General features: G+C 38.3%; 1 protein-coding gene across 2 annotated transcripts in view; it reads left to right on the top strand.

Annotated features, from left to right (window-relative positions):
• PRRG1 (proline rich and Gla domain 1) overlaps positions 1 to 26,963 on the top strand; it is a 134,511-nt gene that overhangs the window by 72,053 nt on the left and 35,495 nt on the right. For both annotated transcript variants that reach the window (XM_073228091.1, XM_073228092.1), the window contains one exon: positions 19,651 to 19,811. In XM_073228091.1, the coding sequence (XP_073084192.1) occupies positions 19,651 to 19,811 (161 nt within the window). The remainder of the gene's footprint in view (positions 1 to 19,650; positions 19,812 to 26,963) is intronic.

Genomic DNA, 26,963 nt, shown 5'->3' with positions numbered 1-26,963 from the left:
CTAGATGCCAGTGGCACCTATCCCTCCAAGCTGTGACAACCAGAAGTGTATCCAGGCATTGCCAGATGTTTCCTGGGGTGCAAGATTGCCCAAGGTTGAGAACCACTGATTTAGAACAAAGGAAAAGAAAACTTTAGAGATAAGTCATAATTCACATATTATGATGTTTTTCATAGAAGTAATTTAAGTCTAAAGGAGAGTATTATGTGGTTCTGGAAATCAGGATGTGGTCCTGGTCCTGTAATCAAGTAGCTGTGTCCTTGGATAAGTCACTTAATGTCTGGATTTCAGTTTTCTTGTCAGTAAAATGAAGGGATTGAAATGGATCAGCGGTTTCCAGTCTGAACAGTGAAGCCCCAGGTTTTCTAAATGGGTCCATGAAGAGCTGTCATGGTGGGGGAGGAAAGCAAAGTGCTCCCAGTGTGTAGCACCTACCTGCCCTTTAGTCAGAGCAAGCAAAAGTTTGAATTCTGCTATCATTTCTAGAGTAAATTCACATATAAACATTAATTTCACCAGTGAAAAGTCATTTCTGAAATCCATGTGTTAATTAACAGAGGCACTAATTTGTGATGAGACTCCATTTCTTACATTATACTCTACTGTGGTGGGCAGGAAAGATAGCTGAATGCTCTCTGATTAGTCACCTCCAGAATGTGACCTTTTGATTAAAAGTACTATCTATTCTATTAGGACAGTTATCCATTCCTAGAGTCTAGATGAGAGCTAACTGTCACATAAATGATACCTTATTGTCTATGTTGGCAAGTTGTAAGGAGCTCACTATAACATAGAGTTATGTAATTAAAACTTTCATATTTGGTGAGTTCTATCTACATGCCTTTTTCCCCATTAAATGGTGATTATTAGTTAGTTACTTCCATATGGGACAGAACTGTATAATCAGTGTCGGTAGTATCCATAAACTAAAAGTTTTATGGTTGTAACAACTATTAACACTAAGACTAATGATATTCTTGCTGATAATTGAGGCACTAGAGGCAGGAGAAATATCTGTCTTTGGAATTCTGTTTTTGATGATTCTACCTGAGTATATGCTTAATTTTCTGCAATAAGATCACTTACTAATTCCATTATGTGTTTGTTTCCTGTGGGTAAGGCACAGCCCCTAGTCCATAAATAGCATGTGTTAAGAGTATCATACATTTAAGTCAGTTGTTATAATTGGTGGCAACGTGATTGCTGCCATCTGCCATTTCATGAAGAATTCTTTCTGATAAGAAGTTATAAATCGTAAAACTCTTTAACGAAAATCTGGCCTTTTACCTTCTTTTGTGGGAGACTCTATTAGACCATTTCTTGTATCTCAGTGTTCCTCACCAAGCATAAAATTACATTAGACAAAAGACATTTGAATATATGAACTAAAATTTGTTTTTTAAGGAAACCATATTCAGTTAGTAAGACTCACTCTGGGGGGAATCAATTTTGTTTTGTTTTTAATTGACTTTATAAGACATACATTACCTCTTTTGTCTTCTTTCTTTTAGAAATCTATTTCTGGCATTTTCTCCACATTTATTCCTGGAAACCTGTCTGTTATCACCTGGCATTTTATTGCATACCTCTGGTAGCACAAAGATAATTTTTTTAAAAAGTCTTAGGTAGTGATCATAACCTCTACATTGTCCTTAAGAAACAAGTACAGGATATTAAAGATATTAATAACAATTGTTTCTTCTCTCAAACCTGAGACTTCCCATTCTCACTAGCTCAATCCTTTAACTTCAGATTATTTTTTAAATATCTGAATTCTTAAATGGGTTTCAGCACCCTAATCCTATGAAAATATATACTACATACCATTCTAGCTTAGCTGTAAATTTGTAACAAGCTGGCTGGGTTCATAAACACCACCATACAACAAATTCTGAATTATAAACCTACCTTCTATGAGAGCATTAACCTTTAATTTCCACAAATAGTTTACAGTGGTGAAATACAACTGGTAAGTACTCTATTCTTTCTACCTTCATAAGTAATAGGAGGATGATCTAAGCAGCATCTTTTTCTATTTGCATCCTTTCAGTTTTTTGTAACTGAAAGATCACTTTAGAATGTGAGACTGTTTTTCTAGGGAAAGCTATTTCTTTCCATCAGTCTGTGGTAGAAAATACCTGCTTAATACTCTTTTCAGAAAAAAACTTGAAGGCATTTTATGCATGTACCACTAAGTAAATAATAGCATCAGAATGGCTTAGAAGCAAGAAAACAAGGAATTATAAGTGTGACACTTCAGATGTATATGTATATAAGGCACAGGCTGGAGAGGGTGCTTTGTTGCTTTTCTCCTCCTGTTTATTTATTTCTTTTGTTGTTAGTTTGGGGGCAGGGGTTGCTTGACTGGAGAATAGGGTATTCATATCCCAGAAGGAGTTGGATACAATACACTATTCCCGCTTAACAGAAATCTTCCCAATTATAAATAAAACTTTACCGTCACGACTGAAAGAGCCTAGGAAATCATATACAATGCCTCAGCTTCGAAAATTAGGAAAACAGAGCCAGATAAGATAAGCAACAAATGCAGAATCATGCAGCCAGTTTACTGCCAGAACTGTAACAGGGATCCGTCATCCCAACTACACTTCAGGGCTTTTTTTTTTTTTTAAACACATGACACTCCTCTTTTCCTCCAGTTGCATTTCTCTCAATACAAAGTTGGTGAAAGTGGAGAACAGATACTTGCTTCAACAAGATAGTCTCAAAAGGCAGTTTTCATGTGACAAACTGAAGGCTCAAATAAATGAATAGTTGAGCATGTTCTGCCTGTGTTTTATGAGAAATTCACAACTAAACAAGGTATAGATTTATTCAGAAAAGAAAACCAGCTTCCTGGTTAGCATGTGGACTCAGATTCAGTCTGTGGCACACCAATATTTACACATCGTCTAGGAACAAACTTTCCATTTGAATAAATACATGTTGCAGATGAATGATGCTCATCTTTTTAATTAGTGTTTTTAAAAAACCTTTTTACAAAACTATTTGTATGGAAATACTGTCTTCCTAAACAGTATCTTGAACATAATATGGTCCTTTCTCAGTGACCCAGATTTACGACTATAAACATAATCATTGATGCCTACATCTTTGGGAACTGTTTGTGACAGGGATTAGAGCCTACTCTAAATGATCCCCAAAGGGCCTTTGTCTTTTCCCTTGCCTTCAGATTACTCAGCTTTGCCTTGTTGCTGTCAGTGCATTGATCTAGTTCAACCCACCCCTGCCCCTTCTACAGTTCAGCTTTAATATGCAGGGAGGCTTATAGATGAGGGTTGACTAAAGTGATCCCTGATTAATCTAAGGGAGCTGGGACTCCTGGTAAGTAAAGCATAAGTTATAAATGCTGACCTTGGTCTTTTCTTGTTTCTAAGCTGACGAGTCTGAGTTTATTTGGGTGATTTCTGCATAAATGATGTATTAACTATTATTAATATTCACAATGGTTATGTAAAATACTGAATAGCTACCTGAGCTATCAAATAACCTAAGAGTCAATAGAAAATACTTTAATTATGCACTGTATTTTGTTGTAGCTACTCATTCCTTAATCTGTCCTTCTTAAGAGCTGCTCTGTGGTCTACTGTTAAAAATCTAATGATGGGCATCATTTGATCAATATTGAAGTTAATAAAAGTAAGCATATAGATTACAGGAAAGGGTGGTTCCTTATGAGTTTGTTACAAATATCACATCCTTATAAATAAATACTGACCAGAAGTAGACCTTAATTTACACTGTGAAGAATTTCTGAAATTTTGAAATTTATGAATCATCAGAGTGTACTGTAGCCACTATATGACATAAGATAATTGAAAGGACCTATGAGGCTCTTGTAAGGCTTTAATACTGGCTAACGATGTGGTGCAGCAGGAGAAAGATGGCTCCTATAGTCATTTTCAGTCACACAGGACCACTTTGTCTTCTGATTGTGAACTATCAAGATATGAACCACCAAAGAACCTTGGTGTCAGGGGAGCCAAGGTACAAGTTTACTGAGAATCTTTGATGCTCCTCGGTCATATAGCTGCAAGGAGGCTGCATAATCAGTTAGGTCAGATGCAAACCATCAGTCTATACACTTTCAGTAAGCAGTGCAAACAAGTTAATACACAGCACCTCCCAGGGGGTTTCAGACTTCAAACAGCACTTTATAATTACGTGAGTACCTTTCATCCCAAAATTGATCAAGAGGACTGAACTGCTAGACATCCCTGGAGTTGAGCGTACAGACTCACTGCAAGTAAATGCTATCTTTAGTTATTTAGTCTGTATTTTCTAAGTGTATTTTTAGTATCAGCTTGAAAAATCTAGTTTTTCCTTTCACAGAATAACTGCCATCATAACAATGACATCGAGTTATACTATTTATTGAGCATCCATTCTTTGCCAAGCCCTGAGCCAAGTACTTCATGTACATCACCTCATTTATAACTATGAGATTGGTGTTGCTATTCCAGTTTTACAGGTGAAAAAGTGAAGTTTAGGGCTTTGCTTCCCTCACATAGCTGTTTGCTCTAACAACTCATTTTCTTTCTTAATGTGTTAACTAATGTGTACCACTTCACAAGCTTGGGATAGCAATCACATCACATGTGTTATATAAACAACCACAGTCCCTTGCTTGAGGATATGCATTAAAAAAAGTTGCTTATGTTTATATTCAGGAGATTTTTGCCTGTGTTATCTTCTAAGAGTTTTATGGTTTCCTGACTTACATTCAGGTATTTGATCCATTTTGAGTTTACTTTTGTGTATGGGGATAGACAATAATCCAGTTTCATTCTCTTGCATGTAGCTGTCCAGTTTTGCCAACACCAGTTTTTGAAGGAGCTGTCATTTCCCCATTGTATGTCCATGGCTCCTTTATTGTATATTAATTGACCATACGTGGTTGGATTTATATCTGGGCTCTCTAGTCTGTTCCATTGGTCCATGGTTCTGTTCTTGTGCCAGTACCAAATTGTCTTGATTACTGTGGCTTTGTAGTAGAGCTTGAAGCTGGGGAGCATAATCCCTTCAGCTTTATTCTTCCTTCTTAGGATTGCTTTGGCTATTCGGGACCTTTGTGGTTCCATATGAATTTTAGAACTGTTTTCTCTAGTTCACTGAAGAATGCTGTTGGTATTTTGATAGGGATTGCATTGAATGTGTAGATTGCTTTAGGTAGGATGGCCATTTTGACAATATTAATTCTTCCTATCCATGAGCACAGGATGTGTTTCCATTTGTTGGTATCTTCTTTAATTTCTCTCATGAGTGTCTTGTAGTTTTCACAGTATAGGTCTTTCACTTCCTTGGTTAGGTTTATTCCTAAGTATTTTATTCTTTTTGATGCAATTGTGAATGGAATTGTTTTCCTGATTTCTCTTTATGTTAGTTCATCGTTAGTGTATAAGAATGCAACAGATTTCTGTGTATTAATTTTGTATCCCGCAACTTTGCTGAATTCAGATATTTGATCTACTAGTTTTCGAGTGGATTCTTTAGGGCTTTTTATATACAATATCGTGTCATCTGCAAACAGGGACATTTTGACTTCTTCCTTACCAATCTGGATGCCTTTTATTTCTTCATGTTGTCTGATTGCTGTGTCTAGGACCTCCAGAACTATGCTGAATAAAAGTGAGGAGAGTGGGCATCCTTGTCTTGTTCCCAGTCTTAAGGGAAAAGCTTTTAGCTTCTCACTGTTAAGTATAATGTTGGCTGTGGGTTTATCATATATGGCCTTTATTATGTTGAGGTACTTGCCCTCTGTATCCACTTTGATGAGAGTTTTTATCATGAATGGATGTTGAATTTTGTCAGATACTTTCTCAGCATCTATGGAGATGATCATGTGGTTTTTGTCCTTCTTTTTGTTGATGTGGTGGATGATGTTGATGGATTTTCAAATGTTGTACCATCCTTGCATCCCTGGGATGAATTCCACTTGATCAAGATGGATGATCTTTTTGATGTATTTTTGAATTTGGTTTGCTAATATTTTGTTGAATATTTTTGCATCTATGTTCATCAGGGATATTGGTCTGTAATTTTCTTTTCTTGTGGTGTCTTTGCCTGGTTTTGGTGTTAGAGTGATGTTGGCCTTGTAGAATGTGTTTGGGAGTATTCCCTCCTCTTCTACTTTTTGTTGGAAAACTTTAGGGAGAATGGGTATTTGGTCTTCACTAAATGTTTGATAAAACTCATTAGTGAAACCATCTGTTCCAGGGGTTTTGTTCTTAGGTGGTTTTTTGATTACCAATTCAATTTCCTTGCTGGTAATTGGTATATTCATATTTTCTGTTTCTTCCTGTGTCAGCCTTGGAAGGTTGCATTTTTCTAGAAAGTTGTCCATTTCTTCTAGGTTATCCAGTTTGTTAGCATATAATTTTTCATAGTATTCTCTCATAATTCTTTGTATTTCTGTGGTGTCCATAGTGATTTTTCCATTCTCATTTTTTATTCTGTTTATGTGTGTAGACTCTCTTTTTTCTTGATAAGTCTGGCTAGGGATTTATCTATTTTGTTCATTTTCTCAAAGAACCAGCTCTTGCTTTCATTGATTCTTTCTTTTGTTTTATTCTTCTCAATTTTATTTATTTCTGCTATAATCTTTATTATGTCCCTCCTTCTACTGACTTTGGGCCTCATTTGTTCTTCCTTTTCTAGTTTCATTAATTGTGAGTTTAAACTGTTCATTTGGGATTGTTGTTCTTTCCTGAGGTAGGCCTGTATTGCAATATACTTCCATGTTAGCATGGCCTTTGCTGCATCCCACAGATTTTGCGGTGTTGAATTATTGTTGTCATATATATCTCCATGTATTGCTTGATCTCTGTTTTTATTTGGTCATTGACCCATTGATTATTTAGGAGCATGTTACTAAGCCTCCATGTGTTTGTAGGCTTTTATGTTTTTTTTGTGTAATTTATTTCTAGTTTCATACCTTTGTGATCTGAGAAGCTGTTGGTACAATTTCTATCTTTTTGAACTTATTGAGGCTCTTTTTGTGGCCTAGTATATGATCTATTCTTGAAAATGTTCCATGTGCACTTGAGAAGAATGTGTATCCTGTTAATTTTGCATGAACTGTTCTGTAGATGTCCGTTAGGTCCATCTGTTTTAATACGTTGTTCAGTGCCTCTGTCTCTTTACTTAATTTGGCTGGTTGATCTGTCCTTTTGGAGTAAGTGGTGTATTGAAATCTCCTAAAATGAATGCATTGCATTCTATTTCCCCCTTTAATTCTGTTACTATTTGATTCACATATGTAGGTGATCCTGTGTTGGGTGCATAGATATTTATAATAGTTATATACACTTGTTGGACTGACCCCTTTATCATTATGTAATGTCCTTCTTTGTCTCTTGGGACTTTCTTTGTTTTGAAGTCTAATTTGTCTGATACCAGTACTGCAACTCCTGCTTTTTTCTCCCTATTAGTTGCATGAAATATCTTTTTCCATCCCTTCACTTTCAGGCTGTGTATGTCTTTGAGTTTGAAGTGAGTCTGTTGTAGGCAGCATATAGATGGGTCTTGTTTTTTTATCCATTCAGTGACTCTATATCTTTTGATTAGTGCATTCAGACCATTTACATTTAGGGTGATTATCGATAGGTATGTACTTATTTCCATTGCAGGCTTTAGATTCATGGTTACCAAAGGTTCAGGGGTAATTCCCTTACTGTCTAACAGTCTAATTTAACTCACATTGTGTGCTATTACAAACACAACCTGAAGGTTCTTTTTTTTTCCTCCTTTTTCTTCCTCCTCCATTCTTTATATGTTAGGTATCATATTCTGTACTCTTTGTCTATCCCTTGATTGACTTTGGGGGTAGTTGATTTGATTTTGCATCTGCTTAGTAATTAATTGTTATACTTTGCTGTGGTTTTATTTCCCCTGGTGACATCTATTTAGCTTTAGGAATACTTCTGTCTATAGCAGTCCCTCTAAAATGCACTGTAGAGGTGGTTTGTGGGAGGTAAATTCTCTCAGCTTTTGCTTATCTGAAAATTGTTTAATCCCTCCTTCAAATTTAAATGATAACCTTGCCAGGTAGAGTATTCTTGGTTCAAGACCCTTCTGCTTCATTGCATTAAATATATCATGTCACTCCCTTATGGCCTATAAGGTTTCTGTTGAGAAATCTGATTGATAGCCTGATGGGCTTTCTTTTGTATGTGATCTTTTTTCTCTCTCTAGCTGCTTTTAAATGTCTGTCTTTATCCTTGATCTTTGCCATTTTAATAATTATATGTCTTGATGTTGTCTTCCTTGGGTCCCTTGTGTTGGGAGATCTGTTCACCTCCATGGCTTGAGAGACTATCTCCTTCCCCAGACTGGGGAAGTTTTCAGCAATTACCTCCTCAATAACACTTTCTATCCCTTTTTCTCTCTCTTCTTCTTCTGGTACCCTATGTGGATATTGTTCCATTTGGATTGGTCACACAGTTCTCTCAATAGTCTTTCATTCTTAGAGATCCTTTTTTCTCTCTGTGCCTCAGCTTCTTTGTATTCCTCTTCTCTAGTTTCTATTCTATTTACCATCTCTTCTAGTACGTCCAATCTGCTTTTAAATCCCTCCATTGTATGTTTCATTTCAGATATGGAAGTTCTTAATGATTGAATCTCCATCTTAAATTTGTCCCTGAGTTCTTGAATATTTTTCTGTACCTCCATGAGCATGTTTATGATTTTTATTTTAAACTCTCTTTCAGGAAGATTGCTGAGTTCAGTTTCATTTGGCTCTTTTTCTGGGGTTTGTGAGATTTTGGTCTGAGCCAGGTTCCTTTGACGTTTCATAATTCTGTGTGGTGCCCTCTGGTGCCCAGAAGCTCTAGTCTCTGGAGCTGCTCAGCCCTAGAGTGAGGTTGGGTTTGTAGGGGAGCAGCACTGGTACCTGGGGGCAGGAAAGAGCTGTTTCCTGCTTCCTGGCTGCAGTGCCTGTCTCCAGTATCAGAGCCAGTGGGTTGAGCACACAGGTGTAAGCCTCTGTGCTTGGCATCTCTAGCTGTGGTAGGCGGGGCCTCGCTCTGGCTGCCCTGATGCCAGTGCAGTGACTTCCGGTTTGTGAGCAGGTGCTGGCAGGCCAGGAGGAAGATGCAGCAGGCTGTGTATCACAGTGGGGGGCCTCGGAGGTGAGTAGGCAGCCAGGGGGATGGAGTGCCTGAAGCTCCTCAAAATTCCCAACCTGCTGGGCAGAGTGCACCCAGACAGCCTTGTCCACTTATCCGTGTAGCAAGCTCCGTGCAAACCCTGCCATCTTCAGCAGCCCTCTCACTGCTAGGAAGCCTCTCAGACCGCCTGCCTTTCCTCTGATACAGAGCACCCGGATGTGGATCACCTCCTCCACAAACGACTGGCATCTCAGTCTCTGAAGCACTCTGCCTGTCCCAGCGCCTCAACCTCCAGAGCACCACACAATACAGGTTTCCGCTCGCCAAGCAGATCCCCACAGCTGGGTGTTCAGCTGTCCCAGCCTTCCACCCCCTCCCCGCTCCATTTCTCTTCCTCCCACCAGTGAGCTGGGGTGGGGGAAGGGCTTGGGTCCTGCTGGATCAAGGCTTTGGTATGTTACCCAGTTTCATGAGGTCTTCTCTGTTTGTGAGGTCTGTATGCAGTCTTGTGCAGCCTTCTTTCCTGTTGCTGTTTTAGGGCTAGTTGTATTAACTATATTTTCACACTATGTGTGGTTTTGGGAGGAATTCTCTATCTCACCTCTCACACCACTATCTTGAATCCCCCCCACACTTTCTGAGTTTATGGCACCCTTAATTGCCAGAATGATTTTCTTCATAGCAGCCATAGGACAAAAGAAATGCCTAATAGTTCCATTTATTAAATAATTAGGATCAAATAACTTAGTAAGCTTTGTAGCCATTTGAAAAAGTAATATACATAAATTGAAAGAAAGCAGTATTTTCATTTCAGTGCAAATGGCCACACAATTACATACTAAGGGGATGAGTGTGCTTGTTAAGGACTACCCAACTTCTCAAACCTTGGAATCAGATTGGATACTGCTACCTTCATTTTGTCTTCCACACTGATTTTTAACACAGCACATGACAGCTGAAAAATTCAGCTTCACCAAGGAAATGGATGTACAGCTATCTAATGATGAAACCATGAGCTATCTTAAGCTGTTAGTTTGGTGTCCAACAGATACTGAATATCAATATATTTCCTTCAAAAATGGAAAATATTGCACATTCTCCATGAATTCGCTGTAACACCGTGGGGTGCTCAGTGCATGCTTTGGGAACCAAGGTGCTAGTTCCTTGCCAAGCCAAAAAGTATCTGGCTGTGCCCTCTTCTCAAAAAAGTAAGTGTCCAGCTACTTCACCTCCATGTAAGCTATTAGGGGAAATCAAATGGTTCTTACTGAACAAAAAATTGCTGCTGCAGGAAGAGCACAAATCTAGTTATTCTACAAATTTCAAAAGGTAGTTTCTCTTGCTTAAAAAAATGATATTCAAGTACTGTCTCACTGGAAACTTTACTGTAAATGTATTTATTTTGCAAACACATATGAAGTTTGTGATGCTGCTCCATAATTAAAGGCATGATCCATGGCTTCCCAGCTTCTAGTCACTCAGGCTTCATATTTCTCCCATTCTGCCTTTTCATTTATTCCATACTTACTAAGTCCTTTTCTGTACCAAGTTCTTTACAAGTGTTATGGAAGACAGCGGTTGGATCAAAATATTAGCAACACATGGGCCCTACCCTGAGTAAGCTTATAGTCTTGAGGGGGAACCAGGTAGGCATACCAAAAATTATATTACAGTTTGATTGATGTGATACTAAGAGTCAATTGCAGCTCTATTTAATGAAGGGGAGTAGAAGCTGGGCAAGATTTTTAGACATTGATACATCTGAATGGAATAAGAGTTCACTAGGCAGACGAAATACTAGATACAAAATTAGGGGGCAGAAAAGAGCCTATTGTAGAATGGTAAGATTTGGTTTGGCTGAGGAGTAATGTAAATGATGTATGTGGTGGCCAAATAAATCACCCAAGAACCATATCTTTCACATCTGTCTTTCCATTCCTATTGCTACCATTCTAATGCAGGATCTCATTATTATTATTATTATTTTAATTTTGTTATTAATCTACAATTACATGAAGAACATTATGTTTACTAGGGTCCCCCCTTCACCAAGTCCCCCCAACAAACCCCATTACAGTCACTGTCCATCAGAGTAGTAAAATGTTGTAGAATCACTACTCATCTTCTCTGTGTTGCACAGCTCTCCCCATTCCTCCCCCAGACATTATACATGCTAATCGTAAGGCCCTCTTTCTTCTTCCCCACCCTTATCCCTCCCTTCCCTCCCATTCTCCCCAGTCCCTTTCCCTTTGGTAACTGTTAGTCCATTCTTGGATTCTGTGATTCTGCTGCTGCTTTGTTCCTTCAGTTTTCCTTTTTTCTTATACTCCACAGATGAGTGAAATCATTTGGTATTTGTCTTTCTCCGCTTGGCTTATTTCACTGAGCATAATACCCTGTAGCTCCATCCATGTTGTTACAAATGGTAGGATTTGTTTTCTTCTTATGACTGAATAATATTCCATTGTGTCTATGTACCACATTTCTTTATGCATTCATCTACTGATGGACACTTAGGTTGCTTCCATTTCTTGGCTATTGTAAATAGTGCAGTGATAAACATAGGGGTGCATCTGTCTTTTTCAAACTGGGCTGCTGCATTCTTAGGGTAAATTTCTAGGAGTGGAATTCCTGGGTCAAATGGTATTTCTATTTTGAGCTTTTTGAGGAACCTCCATACTGCTTTCCACAATGGTTGAACTAATTTACATTCCCACCAGCAGTGTTAGGAGGGTTCCCCTTTCTCCACAACCTCGCCAACATTTTTTGTTGTTTGTCTTTTGAGTGGTGGCCATCCTTACTGGTGTGAGGTAATATCTCATTGTGGTTTTAATTTGCATTTCTCTGATGACAAGCGATGTGGAGCATCTTTTCATGTGTCTGTTGGCCATCTGAATTTCTTCTTTGGAGAACTGTCTGCTCATCTCCTCTGCCCATTTTTTAATTGGATTATTTGCTTTTTGTTTGTTGAGGTGTGTGAGCTCTTTGTATATTTTGGATGTCAACCCTTTATCGGATTTCTTATTTATGAATATATTCTCCCATACTGTAGGGTACCTTTTTGTTCTATTGATGGTGTCCTTTACTGTACAGAAGCTTTTCAGCTTGATGTAGTCCCACTTGTTCATTTTTGCTTTTGTTTTCCTTGCCTGGGGAGATGTGCTCATGAGGAAGTTGCTCATGTTTATGTCCAAGAGATTTTTGCCTATATTTTTTTCTAAGAGTTTTATGGTTTCATGACTTACATTCAGGTCTTTGATCTATTTTGAATTTAGTCTTGTGTATGGGGTTAGACAGTGATCCAGTTTCATTTTCTTACATGTAGCTGTCCAGTTTTGCCAGCACCATCTGTTGAGGAGACTGTCATTTCCCCATTGTATGTCCATGGCTCCTTTATCGCATATTAATTGACCATATATGTTTGGGTTAATGTCTGGAGTCTCTATTCTGTTCCACTGGTCTGTGGCTCTGTTCTTGTGCCAGTACCAAATTGTCTTGATTACTGCGGCTTTGTAGTAGAGCTTGAAGTTGGGGAGCGAGATCCCACCCACTTTATTCTTCCTTCTCAGGATTGCTTTGGCTATTTGGGGTCTTTGGTGTTTCCATATGAATTTTAGAACTATTTGTTCCAGTTCATTGAAGAATGCTGTTGGTAATTTGATAGGGATTACATCGAATCTGTATATTGCTTTGGGCAGGACGGCCATTTTGATTATATTAATTCTTCCTAGCCAGGAGCATGGGATGAGTTGAATTTTGTCGCCTGCTTTTTCAGCATCTATGGAGGTGATCATGTGGTTTTTGTCCTTATTTTTGTTTATGTGGTAGATGATGTTGATGGATTTTCGAATGTTGTACCATCCTTGCATCCCTGAGATGAATCACACTCGGTCGTGTGTATGATCCTGTTGATATATTTTTTAACTCAGTTTGCTAATATTTTGTTGAGTATTTTTGCATCTATGTTCATCAGGGATATTGGTCTGTAATTTTCTTCTTTGGTGGGGTCTTTGCCTGGTTTTGGTATTAGGGTGATGTTGGCTTCCTAGAATGAGTTTGGGAGTATTCCCTCCTCTTCTATTTTTTGGTAAACGTTAAGGAGCATGGGCATTATGTCTTCTCTATATGTCTGATATAATTCCGAGGTAAATCCATCTTGCCCAGGGGTTTTGTTCTTGGGTAGTTTTTTGATTACCACTTCAGTTTCTTTGCTCGTAATTGGTTTGTTTAAATTTTGTGCTTATTCCTTAGTCAGTCTTGGAAGGTTGTATTTTTCTAGGAAGTTGTCCATTTCTTCTAGGTTTTCCAGCTTGTTAGCATATAGGTTTTCATAGTAATCTCTAATAATTCTTTGCATTTCTGTGGAATCTGTCATGATTTTTCCTTTCTCATTTCTGATTCTGTTGATGTGTGTTGATTCTCTTTTTCTCTTAATAAGTTTGGCTAGAGGATTATCTATTTTGTTTATTTTCTCGAAGAACCAGCTCTTGGTTTCATTGATTTTTTTCTATTGTTTTATTCTCAATTTTGTTTATTTCTTCTCTGATCTTTATTATGTCCCTCCTTCTGCTGACTTTAGGCCTCACTTGTTCTTCTTTTTCCAATTTTGACGTTAGACTATTCATTTGGGATTGTTCTTCCTTCTTTAAGTATGCCTGGATTGCTCTATACTTTCCTCTTGAGACTGCTTTCACTGTATCCCACAGAAGTTGGGGCTTTGTGTTGTTGTTGTCATTTGTTTCCATATATTCCTTGATCTCTATTTTAATTTGTTCGTTGATCCGTTGATTATTTAGGAGCATGTTGTTAAGCCTCCATGTGTTTGTGAGCCTTTTTGCTTTCTTTGTACAATTTATTTCTAGTTTTATACCTTTGTGGTCTGAAAAGTTGGTTGGTAGGATTTCAATCTTTTGGAATTTACTGAGGCTCTTTTTGTGGCCTAGTATGTGGTCTATTCTGGAGAATGTTCCATGTGCACTTGAGAAGAATGTGTATCCTGTTGCTTTTGGATGTAGAGTTCTGTAGATGTCTATTAGGTCCATCTGTTCTAGTGTGTTGTTCAGTGCCTCTGTGTCCTTACTTATTTTCTGTCTGGTGGATCTATCCTTTGGAGTGAGTGGTGTGTTGAAGTCTCCCAAAATGAATGCATTGCATTCTATTTCCTCCTTTAATTCTGTTAGTATTTGTTTCACATATGCTGGTGCTCCTGTATTGGGTACATATATATTTATAATGGTTATATCCTCTTGTTGGATTGAGCCCTTTATCATTATGTAATGTCCTTCTTTATCTCTTGTTAGTTTCTTTGTTTTGAAGTCTATTTTGTCTGATACTAGTACTGCAACACCTGCTTTTTTTCCCCTGTTGTTTGCATGAAATATCTTTCCCCATCCCTTGACTTTTAGTCTGTGCATGTCTTTGGGTTTGAGGTGAGTCTCTTGTAAGCAGCATATAGATGAGTCTTGCTTTTTTATCCATTCTATTACTCTGTGTCTTTTGATTGGTGCATTCAGTCCATTTACATTTAGGGTGATTATTGGAAGATATGTACTTATTGCCGTTGCAGGCTTTAGGTTCATGGTTACCAAAAGTTCAACGTTAGCTTGTTTACTATCTTACTGTCTTTCTTAACTCGCTTATTGAGCTATTATAAACACTATCTGATGATTCTTTATTTCTCTCCCTTCTTATTCCTCCTCCTCCCTTCTTCATATGTTGGATGTTTTGTTCTGTGCTCTTTTTAGGAGTCCTCCCATCTAGAGCAGTCCCTCTAAAATACCCTGTAGAGGTGGTTTGTGGGAGGCAAATTCCCTCAACTTTTGCTTTTCTGGGAATTGTTTAATCCCTCCTTCATATTTAAATGATTATCGTGCTGGACACAGTATCGTTGGTTCAAGGCCCTTCTGTTTCATTGCATTAAATATATCATGCCATTCTCTTCTGGCCTGTAAGGTTTCTGTTGAGAAGTCTGATGATAGCCTGATGGGTTTTCCTTTGTAGGTGACCTTTTTTTCTCTCTGGCTGCCTTTAATACTCTGTCCTTGTCTTTCATCTTTGCCATTTTAATTATTATGTGTCTTGGTGTTGCCCTCCTTGGGTCTCTTGTCATGGGAGTTGTGTGTTTCTGTGGTCTGAGAAGCCATTTCCTCCCCCAGTTTGGGGAAGTTTTTAGCCATTATTTCTTCAAAGGCACTTTCTATCCCTTTTTCTCTCTCTTCTTCTTCTGGTACCCCTATAATGTGGGAGCTGGGGTGAGGGGCACTCGGGTCCCACCAGGCCATGGCTTGTTTCTTACCCCTTTCATGAGGCACTGGGTTCTCGCAGGTGTGGATGTAGTCTTGCTGTTGTCCTGTGTCTTCTGGTCTCTTTTTTAGGAAGAGTTGTATTTGTTGTATTTTGAAAAATAAATATGGTTTTGGGAGGAGATTTCTGCTGTTCTACTCAAGCCGCCATCTTGGCTCCGCCATCCTGGATCTCATTATTTTTTAACCTGGTCTGTCGTAAGTAGCCTTTTACCTGGCTTTATCCTCATCCTATCCCCAAATCTGTTGTGCTTACACATTTTTCGGTATAAATAGTTACTCTCCACAAAGTATTGGTCTAAATTCTTGGATGCTGTCAAGTAGTTTAAATATAGTAGCCTAACATTAAATGCCTCTATAACATGGCTGTTTGCTCCTGTTTCCAGTTTCATTTCCCACTCTTCCTGTTTTGAATCTTTTACTCTGGTGCTGCTAACCAGCTCACTATTCTTTATTTATGCTTTATTCAATTCCAAGCCGCCCTCACTCAGTTCTCTTTCCCTAGAATGTCTTTCCTTGCCATCTTTGCATGTCCCATTCCTGCCAATGAAAGGCCAGCCCAAACACATTTTTCACGTGTCCCTCTCCAGGTCCCTCCCCACCCCAAACACAGCTACCAAACAGAAATATGCTTGCTTCCCAAACCCAAAGCACATCCATCATGTTGAGTCTTGCTTTAGAGCTCTCTGTGTACCTCTTTTTATCTTCATTCTCTCCTCCATTGAAGAATCTTGAGAGCAGAGGCCATCTGCTACTCCTCTTTGTGGCTTGTCATGATCTCACTGTACATAGTCTGTGTTCAGTAAATATGTCCTAAGAAAAATAATTTGTTCACTTAAAAGAAAAACATTAACATTTGCAACTTTAAATAGCAGTTTCTTAAATGAAATGAGATCCAAGTTGAAAGACCTGATTAGTTCATTGGACTAGAGATTTTTCCATGTGTGCTGTGAATTTTCAGGCCTCATCATCTGCTATTTTTTTAGGAAATGTATGGACACGATTTCATTTGGCTAAAGATTTTTGGCATTCAAATAACAGTTTTAATACCCTGCAGTGCATTAAAAATATATTGTACAACTACATATTTTGGTTTAATTTAGGGAGTTGCTTCAGAAGCCATCCTATTTCATTTATTTTTATTCTTTTCTTTTGAAGAGAAAGCACGGGTGAGAGCTATTTATTTTGAAATTCTAAGAAGCAGTTAATGTTTAATAAATATACTTATTTTATGAGTGTATATGTGTGCATCAGTCTTGGATTTTAAATATTTTCTTTAGTAAAGGTGTTTCCTAATTGAATCTAAAGACAGTTTAGGTTTATATTTCCTTGAATGAGAAAAGTACATGTTTGAATTAACACTTCAGTGTTGTGTTCTCAAAATAAATTTACGTTTTTTATACTTGTCATATCATGTAGTTTCTGATGAAGGCATTTATGTGAATCTGGAAAGCTGTGGGCTAACTCACATATTTTATGATAAGGAGGCAGAGGGAAGTGATCAACTTTAGTTCCAAACATTACTGCCTTACTTGGAGAAGCCCTTGTATCATGAAAATTGCCCAGTTTTCTGGGAAAAGACAGTCTGATATTATCCTATAGGTCCAGGGTTCCACTTTCCCCTTTATTTTGCCCACATTGAAAAAATCTTAATTCTGGTATCATCCATTCAGTTTCCAAATTACTTTGATGAAGACTGGCAAACCTCTTGTTTGCTAATATATGACAGATACAACAAATCTATAAAAATATCTTTCCTACTTCCTTGTTCCAGGTAGTATTTTCTAATTGACTAGATTGGGTAAGTGAGATAAATCTACTTGCCAGCTTATTCCATCTAGAGGTCTCAGTATTGTATTACCTTGCTTCGTAGTACCAGCATTACATAGGTTTGTGGAATGCCCTTGGTAACTTGATTAGGCTGCAATTAAAAGAGCTGTGTCCTGCTATACCTTACCTTACAGTGGCTTAACCTTCTAAATCGGCCTACTTTCTGGTTACAAGAGTAGCTGCTTTCCTCGACCCCCTTTTTTATGTTGATAGCATGTAAGAAAATTTTCTCTTGAAATAATTTTTTCCCTCTGAAAAGTTAAAAAACATTATTGATTGTTTGGTTTATTTCAAGAAAACTGTCCCCAAATCCAGGGATATCTTAGACTGTATTAATATATCTTTTGTGTTTAAGAATAAGGATGCAGGTAGTCCTGATCAGCTTTGTGTTTGCCAGACCACCACAGAGTATTGCACTCAGCATAGGACACTGTATTTTATGAGGTAAACATGGTGCAGAGACTCCTATCCATTTCACATGACCAACAGATGAAGGAACTAGACATGTTTATTCTTGAAAAGAGAATCCTCAAGGGAAACCAGTCACCAGCTTCATGTATTAGTTAGCCTGTTATAGGAAAGAGAATTATTATGTCATTTCAGAGGGCATAAATAAGACCCATGGCTGTTAATTTGGTGAAATGACCCTAGAAGAGGGGCCCCATAGTCAAATGAATATGGCAAATGCATGTGTCATGTTCCTTTTCTGGAGATTTACAAATATATAATAAATATATATCAAGGGCCTAAGAAGTCATGCAGTAGTAAAATATCCTTTTCAGTTTGTTAATCCCAGCATGCCATAAATACTTTCCTGAGAACTGGTTTTCTAAGGAGCTCACATTTGGGTAGTGGTCCTCAAACTGTGGTAGTGGGACCAGCAGCACCAGCATTCCCTGGGAACCTATCATAAATGCAGCTTCGCAGCCCCAACCCCAGAACAACGGAACCAGAAACTCTAGGAGCTGGGCCCAGCCATCAGGGTGATACTAAATCATCTAAGGGATTCTGATGCCGCTAAACTGTGAGAAGCACTGCTAGAAAATACCATTTATTCTCCAACTCAGCAGCAGCCTTTTAGTTTACCTCATCACACTTGTCACAATTTTTATTTTTTAAGATTTCTTCTAATGATAGTCTGTAAGTCTATGGTTCATTTTTATAGATGGTCATCCTTCTGAAGTACAGAAGGAAACCCTTACAGAAGGCCTACTGTAGTTTCCAGTCTTGTGTACGTGCCATCCAGCTCACATCAGTTTGGATACTTTAAAGAATCCTAAGTAATGAATCCAGATCTTCTGTAAAGTGAAATACACATTTCTGTAATAAGCCTTAAATTCATTGCTATTATTGCCACTTTTAAAAGAGCACTTACTTTTTTTCATTTATTTCAAAGTGTTTTTTGCAAAGTAGACTTTTTTTTTAACATCTTAAACAATTTGTAATGTGCCTTCTCCCATGTCAGGAGTCTACAAGAGTAGGGAATTTTCTAATTTCTTTGTATTAACAGAGATCAAATTCTGGTAGCACTGTATTTATCTCTCCAAACAACCATGACACTTTTAGAAAAATGTGATTCAAGTGTAGTTTAAAGTGAATCTATGAATCTATATGTAAAAACAAAAATAAATCCATGAATCTATATGTAAAAATAAAAATAATTCCCTATAAGTGTACGTGTAACTTCGTTTTTTATTGGATATCATAAATGTGCATTTTGGATGTTTATATGAAATGCCTTTATAAGTCATGCAGAAGGACTTTCATACTTCTAAAGGACAGCGAAATGGGGTTGAACATATTAAAGTGTCACAATATATTTGTGCCTTTAGGACAAAATTATTAATATACCTTGAAATGAATTATGGCCAAGTTTATTTTCTGATATTGTCGTCATCTCTTCATATAAGTAAAGGTTCTCTGGGTTTATGCCATCAGGCCAATTGGAGTTCTGTCTACATTTAGTTAGGGGGACAAAGACTGATAGCCTGGAGACTGGATTTGACATGGCCTGCTGCTGTCCAGCAGCAGAATGCCTGGGGATACCGACTTAACAGTAATGAGTCTAAGCAGTGGTATCATTATTACTATATTTAAACACCCACGGTTGGCTGGAATGCACTCAGGTCTGAATATGACACAGTTAATTATGTCCCTGCCCCTGCCGAGGGCACCTGCTACTGGAAGGCCACACGCCACACTCACGTGGGGGAGGAGGATGGCAGACATGGTGCTTTGGAGTGAAGTGTTTACTTCCTGTTACCTCCAGAAAGGGATTTATGGTGTTGGTTATGTTTTCTAAAGAATATCTAGCAGTTTTCATCTTTTAAATTAAGTTTCCACATGGTTTTTTATTACAATTTTATCTTAACCATTATATCTCTCTTTAGTTTTCCTCACAGGAGAAAAAGCCAATTCAGTATTAAAACGCTACCCACGAGCTAATGGACTCTTTGAAGAAATTAGACAGGGCAACATTGAACGTGAATGCAAAGAAGAAGTCTGCACATTTGAGGAAGCAAGAGAAGCTTTTGAAAATAATGAAAAAACTGTAAGTATACTGGCTATTAAAAAATTTTTTTTCACAGATTTGCTATCTTTTTTGAGGTATATTTAAAACCTGCATTCCTAAACTGTACACATTGCTGTCAATTAAAAATGAGCTTTATGAAGAACTGTGAAAATACCACCTAACAGTACCTGTGGTGGAGAGCCAGGTTCACTTCCCAGTACGCTGGTCTGCTTCGAGGGCCTGTCTCCACACCACTCTCCTGAGCTGAGATTTATCATCTTGGCAAGATCGGGGGAACATCTGCTTCATGTGAGGCTTTGTCCAGAAAAGTAGAGAATGTGATCACCTTGCTCTGTCGCATCAGAGTGAAAGAGTGGAGGAAGCTAATAGATGCTGACCCTTAAACATTTGACTTCTTGTACCAAAGGAAAGACATATTCCCACCCCCTCCCACTGTGAGAGTGCTCTTTGCCTCTATTTTCTCTAGACCACATGTTGTTCCAGGACAGCATGGATGGGAAAGTGCAAGGCAGCGGTGTGACCGATATGGGCCTGCTCTACAGCTGGACATTTCCTTACCAGAGGCCGTCATGATATAAAGCTCCATTCCTGTGCACCACAAGAATAACACTAGATAGTAAACAAATGATGTCACATGTGCTAGAGGAAAGTCATAGAATTCAAGAACAGTGGATGCAGATGTTTTAAAGAAAGAGGGTTTGCACTCTTGTTAACATAGAGAAGGACCCAGGGATAAGAGGAAGTAGCTAATAGCTAGTGGCATTGAACATCTTTTCATGTGCTGCTTTTCCATTTTCTCTTCTGTGAGATCTCCCATCATGTATTTTCTTATTTTCTAATTGAACTGTTTTCTTTTACTACTGAGTTCTGAGAGTTCTTTATATGTTCTGGATACATATCCATTGTCAAATAACATGTTTGTAGCCTATTGATGTGTACGTGTTAATTATATATCTTACTGCCTCACTGACCTCTTTTACTGCTTTCACGGGGAAAAGTGTATTTAATGCTTACCTCTCTGGCCCTTACGTATCTCAGTGCTTTAGTGTATCCTTTCCTGCCTGCAGACACAGGATACTGCCTTTCATCAATCTCTGGAGCAAATACAAGAAACTCTCAGCAGTTGTCTGTGTATTCCAGCATCACCTTTTCCTCTCCATAGACTCATTCTCATTAGCCTCCACACCTTTTAGGAAACTTTTAGATTTAGTCACTCTCTTCACCCTACATCCCTATCCAGCAACCACCTCTATTCTTGAAACTGCTCTGGTGCTATGTCTGTACTCACTACCCTGGTGAGCTGAGCTTTCCTAGTCTCATGGCTTAAAGTGCTAATGACTCCCAGATTTACATCCAGGAGGACTATGCTGAACTGTATACCTGTATGACTAACTGCCTACTCCACATCTTCTATTGGAATTGAATATGTGTTTCAAACTAAACATTGACATATCTGTGTCCTTTCCCAAAAAATGTGCTCCTACCCCAGCGTTTCTGATCTCATTAAGTGGTAAATATCCATCCATGTCTTTGCTAGGCCCCAAGCCTTGCTGTCATCCCTGACTCTTCTCTCTTGTTCACAGCCACACCCCATCTACCAATAGTGCTCATTCTGAAAATATATTCACAGTCTAGCCTACTCTACTAGTCTCTCTACTTACTACCACTTTATAACAAGCCACCATCACAGTCTCACCTGTATGAATTCTTGACCTCCTCTTCAGAGTTGATTCTTAAAGCAGTAGGCTAGACTGATCCTTTAAAGTGTCTTTTCCATAATGGCTTTTCTGTCTCCCTCAGGAAAAGTCAGCATGTTCAGTCACCCACAAGGCACTGCCCTATCAGTCCCTGTCCCTCTCCACTCCACACCTCCACTGTGGCTGCGGACACTTCTTTACCACATCTCCTGTGACCCACCATTCTTTTTTTTTTTAATGTTACATATTCTTTTTTTTAATTTAATTTAGTTTTTTTTAATTTTGGTATCATTAGTCTACAATTACATGAAGAACATTATGTTTACTAGGCTCCTCCCTTCACCAAGTCCCCCCCACATACCCCTTCATAGTCACTGTCCATCTGCGTAGTAAGATGCTGTAAAATCACTACCTGTCTTCTCTGTGTTGCACAGCCCTCCCTGTGCCCCCCATGCACTATACATGCTTATCGTAAAGCCCTCTTTCTTTTTCCCCACCCTTATCCCTCCCTTCCCACCCATCCTCCCCAGTCGCTTTCCCTTTGGTAACTGTTAGTCCATTCTTGGGTTCTCTGGTTCTGCTGCTGTTTTGTTCCTTCAGTTTTCCTTTTTTCTTATACTCCACATATGAGTGAAATCATTTGCTACTTGTCTTTCTCCACCTGGCTTATTTCACTGAGCATAATACCCTCTAGCTCCATCCATGTTGTTGCAAATGGTAGGATCTGTTTTTTTCTTATGGCTGAGTAATATTCCATTGTGTATATGTACCACATCTTCTTTATCCATTCATCTACTGATGGACATTTAGGTTGCTTCCATATTTTGGGGATTATAAATAGTGCAGTGATAAACATAGGGGTGCATCTGTCTTTTTCAAACTGGAGTGCTGCATTCTTAGGGTCAATTCCTAGAAGTGGAATTCCTGGGTCAAATGGTATTTCTATTTTGAGCATTTTGAGGAACCTCCATACTGCTTTCCGCAATGGTTGAACTAATTTACATTCCCACCAGCAGTGTAGGAGGGTTCCCCTTTCTGCACAACCTCGCCAACATTTGTTGTTGTTTATCTTTTCGATGATGGCGATCCTTACTGGTGTGAGGTGATATCTCACTGTGGTTTTGATTTGCATTTCTCTGATGATTAGTGATGTGGAGCATCTTTTCATGTGTCTGTTGGCCATCTGGATTTCTTCTTTAGAGAACTATATTCAGCTCCTCTGCCCATTTTTTAATTGGATTATTTGCTTTTTGTTTGTTGAGGCATGTGAGCTCTTTATATATTTTGCATGTCAATCCTTTATCGGATCTGTCATTTATGAATATATTCTCCCATAATGTAGGATACCTTTTTGTTCTATTGATGGTGTCCTTTGCTGTACAGAAACTTTTTAGCTTGATATAGTCCCACTTGTTCATTTTTGCCTTTGTTTCCCTTGCCCGGGGAGATATGTTCATGAAGAAGTCACTCATGTTTATGTCCATGAGATTTTTGCCTATCTTTTTTTTCTAAGAGTTTTATGGTTTCATGACTTACATTCAGGTCTTTGATCCATTTCGAGTTTACTTTTGTGTATGGGGTTAGACAGTGATCCAGTTTCATTCTCTTACATGTAGCTGTCCAGTTTTGCTAGCACCATCTGTTGAAGAGACTGTCATTTCCCCATTGTATGTCCATGGCTCCTTTATCGTATATTAATTGGCCATATATGTTTGGGTTAATGTCTGGAGTCTCTATTCTGTTCCACTGGTCTGTGGCTCTGTTCTTGTGCCAGTACCAAATTCTCTTGATTACTGTGGCTTTGTAGTAGAGCTTGAAGTTGGGGAGCGAGATCCCCTCCACTTTATTCTTCCTTCTCAGGATTGCTTTGGGTATTCAGGGTCTTTGGTGTTTCCATATGAATTTTTGAACTACTTGTTCCAGTTCATTGAAGAATGCTATTGGTAATTTGATAGGGATGGCATCGAATCTGTATATTGCTTTGGGCAGGATGGCCATTTTGACGATATTAATTCTTCCTAGCCGGGAGCATGGGATGAGTTTCCATTTGTTAGTGACCTCTTTAATTTCTCTTAAAAGTGCCTTGTAGTTTTCAGGGTATAGGTCTTTCACTTACTTGGTTAGGTTTATTCCTAGGTATTTTATTCTTTTTGATGCTATTGTGAATGGAATTCTTTTCCTGATTTCTCTTTCTGTTAGTTCATCGTTAGTGTATAGGAAAGACACAGATTTCTATGTGTTAATTTTGTATCCCACAACTTTGCTGAATTCTGATATTAGTTCTAGTAGTTTTGGGGTGGAGTCTTTAGAGTTTTTTATGTACAATATCGTGTCATCTGCAAATAGGGACAGTTTGACTTCTTCTTCACCAATCTGGATTCCTTGTATTTCTTTGTTTTGTCTGATTGCCGTGGATAGGACCTCCAGTACCATGTTGAATAACAGTGCGGAGAGTGGGCATCCCTGTCTTGTTCCTGATCTCAGGAAAAGCTTTCAGCCTCTCGCTGTTCAGTATGATGTTAGCTGTGGGTTTATCATATATGGCCTTTATTATGTTGAGGTACTTGCCCTCTATGCCCATTTTGTTGAGAGTTTTTATCATGAATGGATGTTGAATTTTGTCGAATGCTTTTTCAGCATCTATGGAGATGATCATGTGGTTTTTGTCCTTCTTTTTGTTGATGTGGTGGATGATGTTGATGGATTTTCTAATGTTGTACCATCCTTGCATCCCTGGGATGAAGCCCACTTGGTCATGGTGTATGATCCTCTTGATATATTTTTGAATTCGGTTTGCTAATATTTTGTTGAGTATTTTTGCATCTATGTTCATCAGGGATATTGGGCTGTAGTTTTCTTTTTTGGTGGGGTCTTTGCCTTGTTTTGGTATTAGGGTGATGTTGGCTTCCTAGAATGAGTTTGGGAGTATTCCCTCCTCTTCTATTTTTTGGAAAACTTTAAGGAGAATGGGTATTATGTCTTCTCTGTATGTCTAATATAATTCCGAGGTAAATCCATCTTGCCCAGGGGTTTTGTTCTTGGGTAGTTTTTTGATTACCACTTCAATTTTGTTGCTGGTAATTGGTCTGTTTAGATTTTCTGTTTCTTTCTGGGTCAGTCTTGGAAGGTTGTATTTTTCTAGGAAGTTGTCCAATTCTCCTAGGTTTTCCAGCTTCTTAGCATATAGGTTTTCATAGTATTCTCTAATAATTCTTTGTATTTCTGTTGGGTCCATCATGATGTTTCCTTTCTCGTTTCTGATTCTGTTGATGTGTGTTGATTCTCTTTTTCTCTTAATAAGTCTGGCTGGAGGCTCTATTTTGTTTATTTTCTCGAAGAAGCAGCTCTTGGTTTCATTGATTTTTTCTATTGTTTTATTCTTCTCAATTTTATTTATTTCTTCTCTGATCTTTATTATGTCCCTCCATCTGCTGACCTTAGGCCTCATTTGTTCTTCTTTTTCCAATTTCAATAATTGTGGCATTAGACTATTCATTTGGGATTGTTCTTCCTTCTTTAAATATGCCTGGATTGCTATATACTTTCCTCTTAAGACTGCTTTTGCTGTGTCCCACACAAGTGGGGGCTTTGTGTTGTTTTTGTCATTTTTTGTTTCCATATATTGCTGGATCTCCATTTAAATTTGGTCGTTGATCCATTCATTATTTAGGAGCATGTTGTTAAGCCTCCATGTGTTTGTGAGCCTTTTTGCTTTCTTTGTACAATTTATTTCTAGTTTTATACCTTTGTGGTCTGAAAAGTTGGTTGGTAGGATTTCAATCTTTTGGAATTTACTGAGGCTCTTTTTGTGGCCTAGTATGTGGTCTATTCTGGAGAATGTTCCATGTGCACGTGAGAAGAATGCGTATCCTGTTGTTTTTGTATGTAGAGTTCTATAGATGTCTATTAGGTCCATCTGTTCTAGTGTGTTGTTCAGTGCCTCTGTGTCCTTACTTATTTTCTGTGTGGTGGATCTGTCCTTTGGGGTGACTGGTGTTTTAAAGCCTCCCAAAGTGAATGCACTGCATTCTATTTCCTCCTTTAATTCTGTTAGTATTTGTTTCACATATATTGGTGCTCCTGTATTGGGTGCATGTATGTTTATAATGGTTATATCCTCTTGTTGGACCTAGCCCTTTATCATTATGTAATGTCCTTCTTTATCTCTTGTTACTTTCTTTATTTTGAAATCTATTTTGTCTGATACTAGTATTGTAACACCTGCTTTTTTCTCTCTGTTGTTTGCATGAAATATCTTTTTCCATCCGTTGACTTTTAATCTGTGCATGTCTTTGGGTTTGAGGTGAGTCTCTTGTAAGCAGCATATAGATGGGTCTTGCTTTTTTATCCATTCTATTACTCTGTGTCTTTTGATTTGTGCATTCAGTCCATTTACATTTAAGGTGATTATGGGAATATATGTACTTATTGCCATTGTAGGCTTTAGATTCGTGGTTACCAAAGGTTCAAGGTTAGCTTGTTTACTATCTTACTGTGTTACTTAACTCACTTATTGAGCTATTATAAACACAGTCTGATGATTATTTTTCTCCCTCCTTATTCCTCCTCCTCCAGTCTTCATATGTTGGGTGTTTTGTTCTATGCACTTTTTAGGAGTGATCCCTTCTAGAGCAGTCCCTGTCAATACCCTGTAGATGTGGTTTGTGGGAGCAAATTCCTTCAACTTTTGCTTGTCTGGGAATTGTTTAATCCCTCCTTCATATTTAAATGATAATCGTGCTAGATACGGTATCCTTGGATCAAGGCCCTTCTGTTTCATTGCATTAAATATATCATGCTATTCTCTTCTGGCCTGTAAGGTTCCTGTTGAGAAGTATGATGATAGACTGATGGGTTTTCCTTTGTAGGTGACCTTTTTTCTCTCTCTGTCTGCCTTTAATACTCTTTCCTTGTCCTTGATCTTTGCCATTTTAATTATTATGTGTCTTGGTGTTGTCCTCTGTGGGTCCCATCTCTCGGGAGTTCTGTGTGCCTATGTCGTCTGAACAACTATTTTTCTCCCCCAGTTTGGGGAAGTTCTCAGCAATTATTTCTTCAAAGATACTTTCTGTCCCCTTTTCTCTCTCTTCCTCTTCTGGTACCCCTATAGTGCGGATATTGTTCCTTTTGGATTGGTCACACAGTTCTCTTAATATTGTTTCATTCCTGGAAATCCTTTTATCTCTCTCTGCGTCAGCTTCTATGCGTTCCTGTTCTCTGGTTTCTATTCCATCAATGGCCTCTTGCATCTTATCCATTCTGCTTATAAATCCTTCCAGTGTTTGTTTCATTTCTGTAATCTCCCTCCAGATGTCTGTAATCTCCCTCCAGACTTCATCCCTTAGCTCTTGCATATTTCTCTGCAGCTCTGTCTGCATGTTTATGATTTTGATTTTGAATTCTTTTTCAGGGAGACTGGTTAGGTCTGTCTCTGCAGATCCTCTCTCAGGTGTTGTCTGAACTATCTTGGACT

Source organism: Manis javanica, chromosome X (assembly GCF_040802235.1).
Source record: "Manis javanica isolate MJ-LG chromosome X, MJ_LKY, whole genome shotgun sequence".
Lineage (NCBI taxonomy): Eukaryota > Metazoa > Chordata > Mammalia > Pholidota > Manidae > Manis > Manis javanica.
Note: the sequence above shows the minus strand (reverse complement) of the source record. Positions and strands in the feature narration are given on the sequence as shown.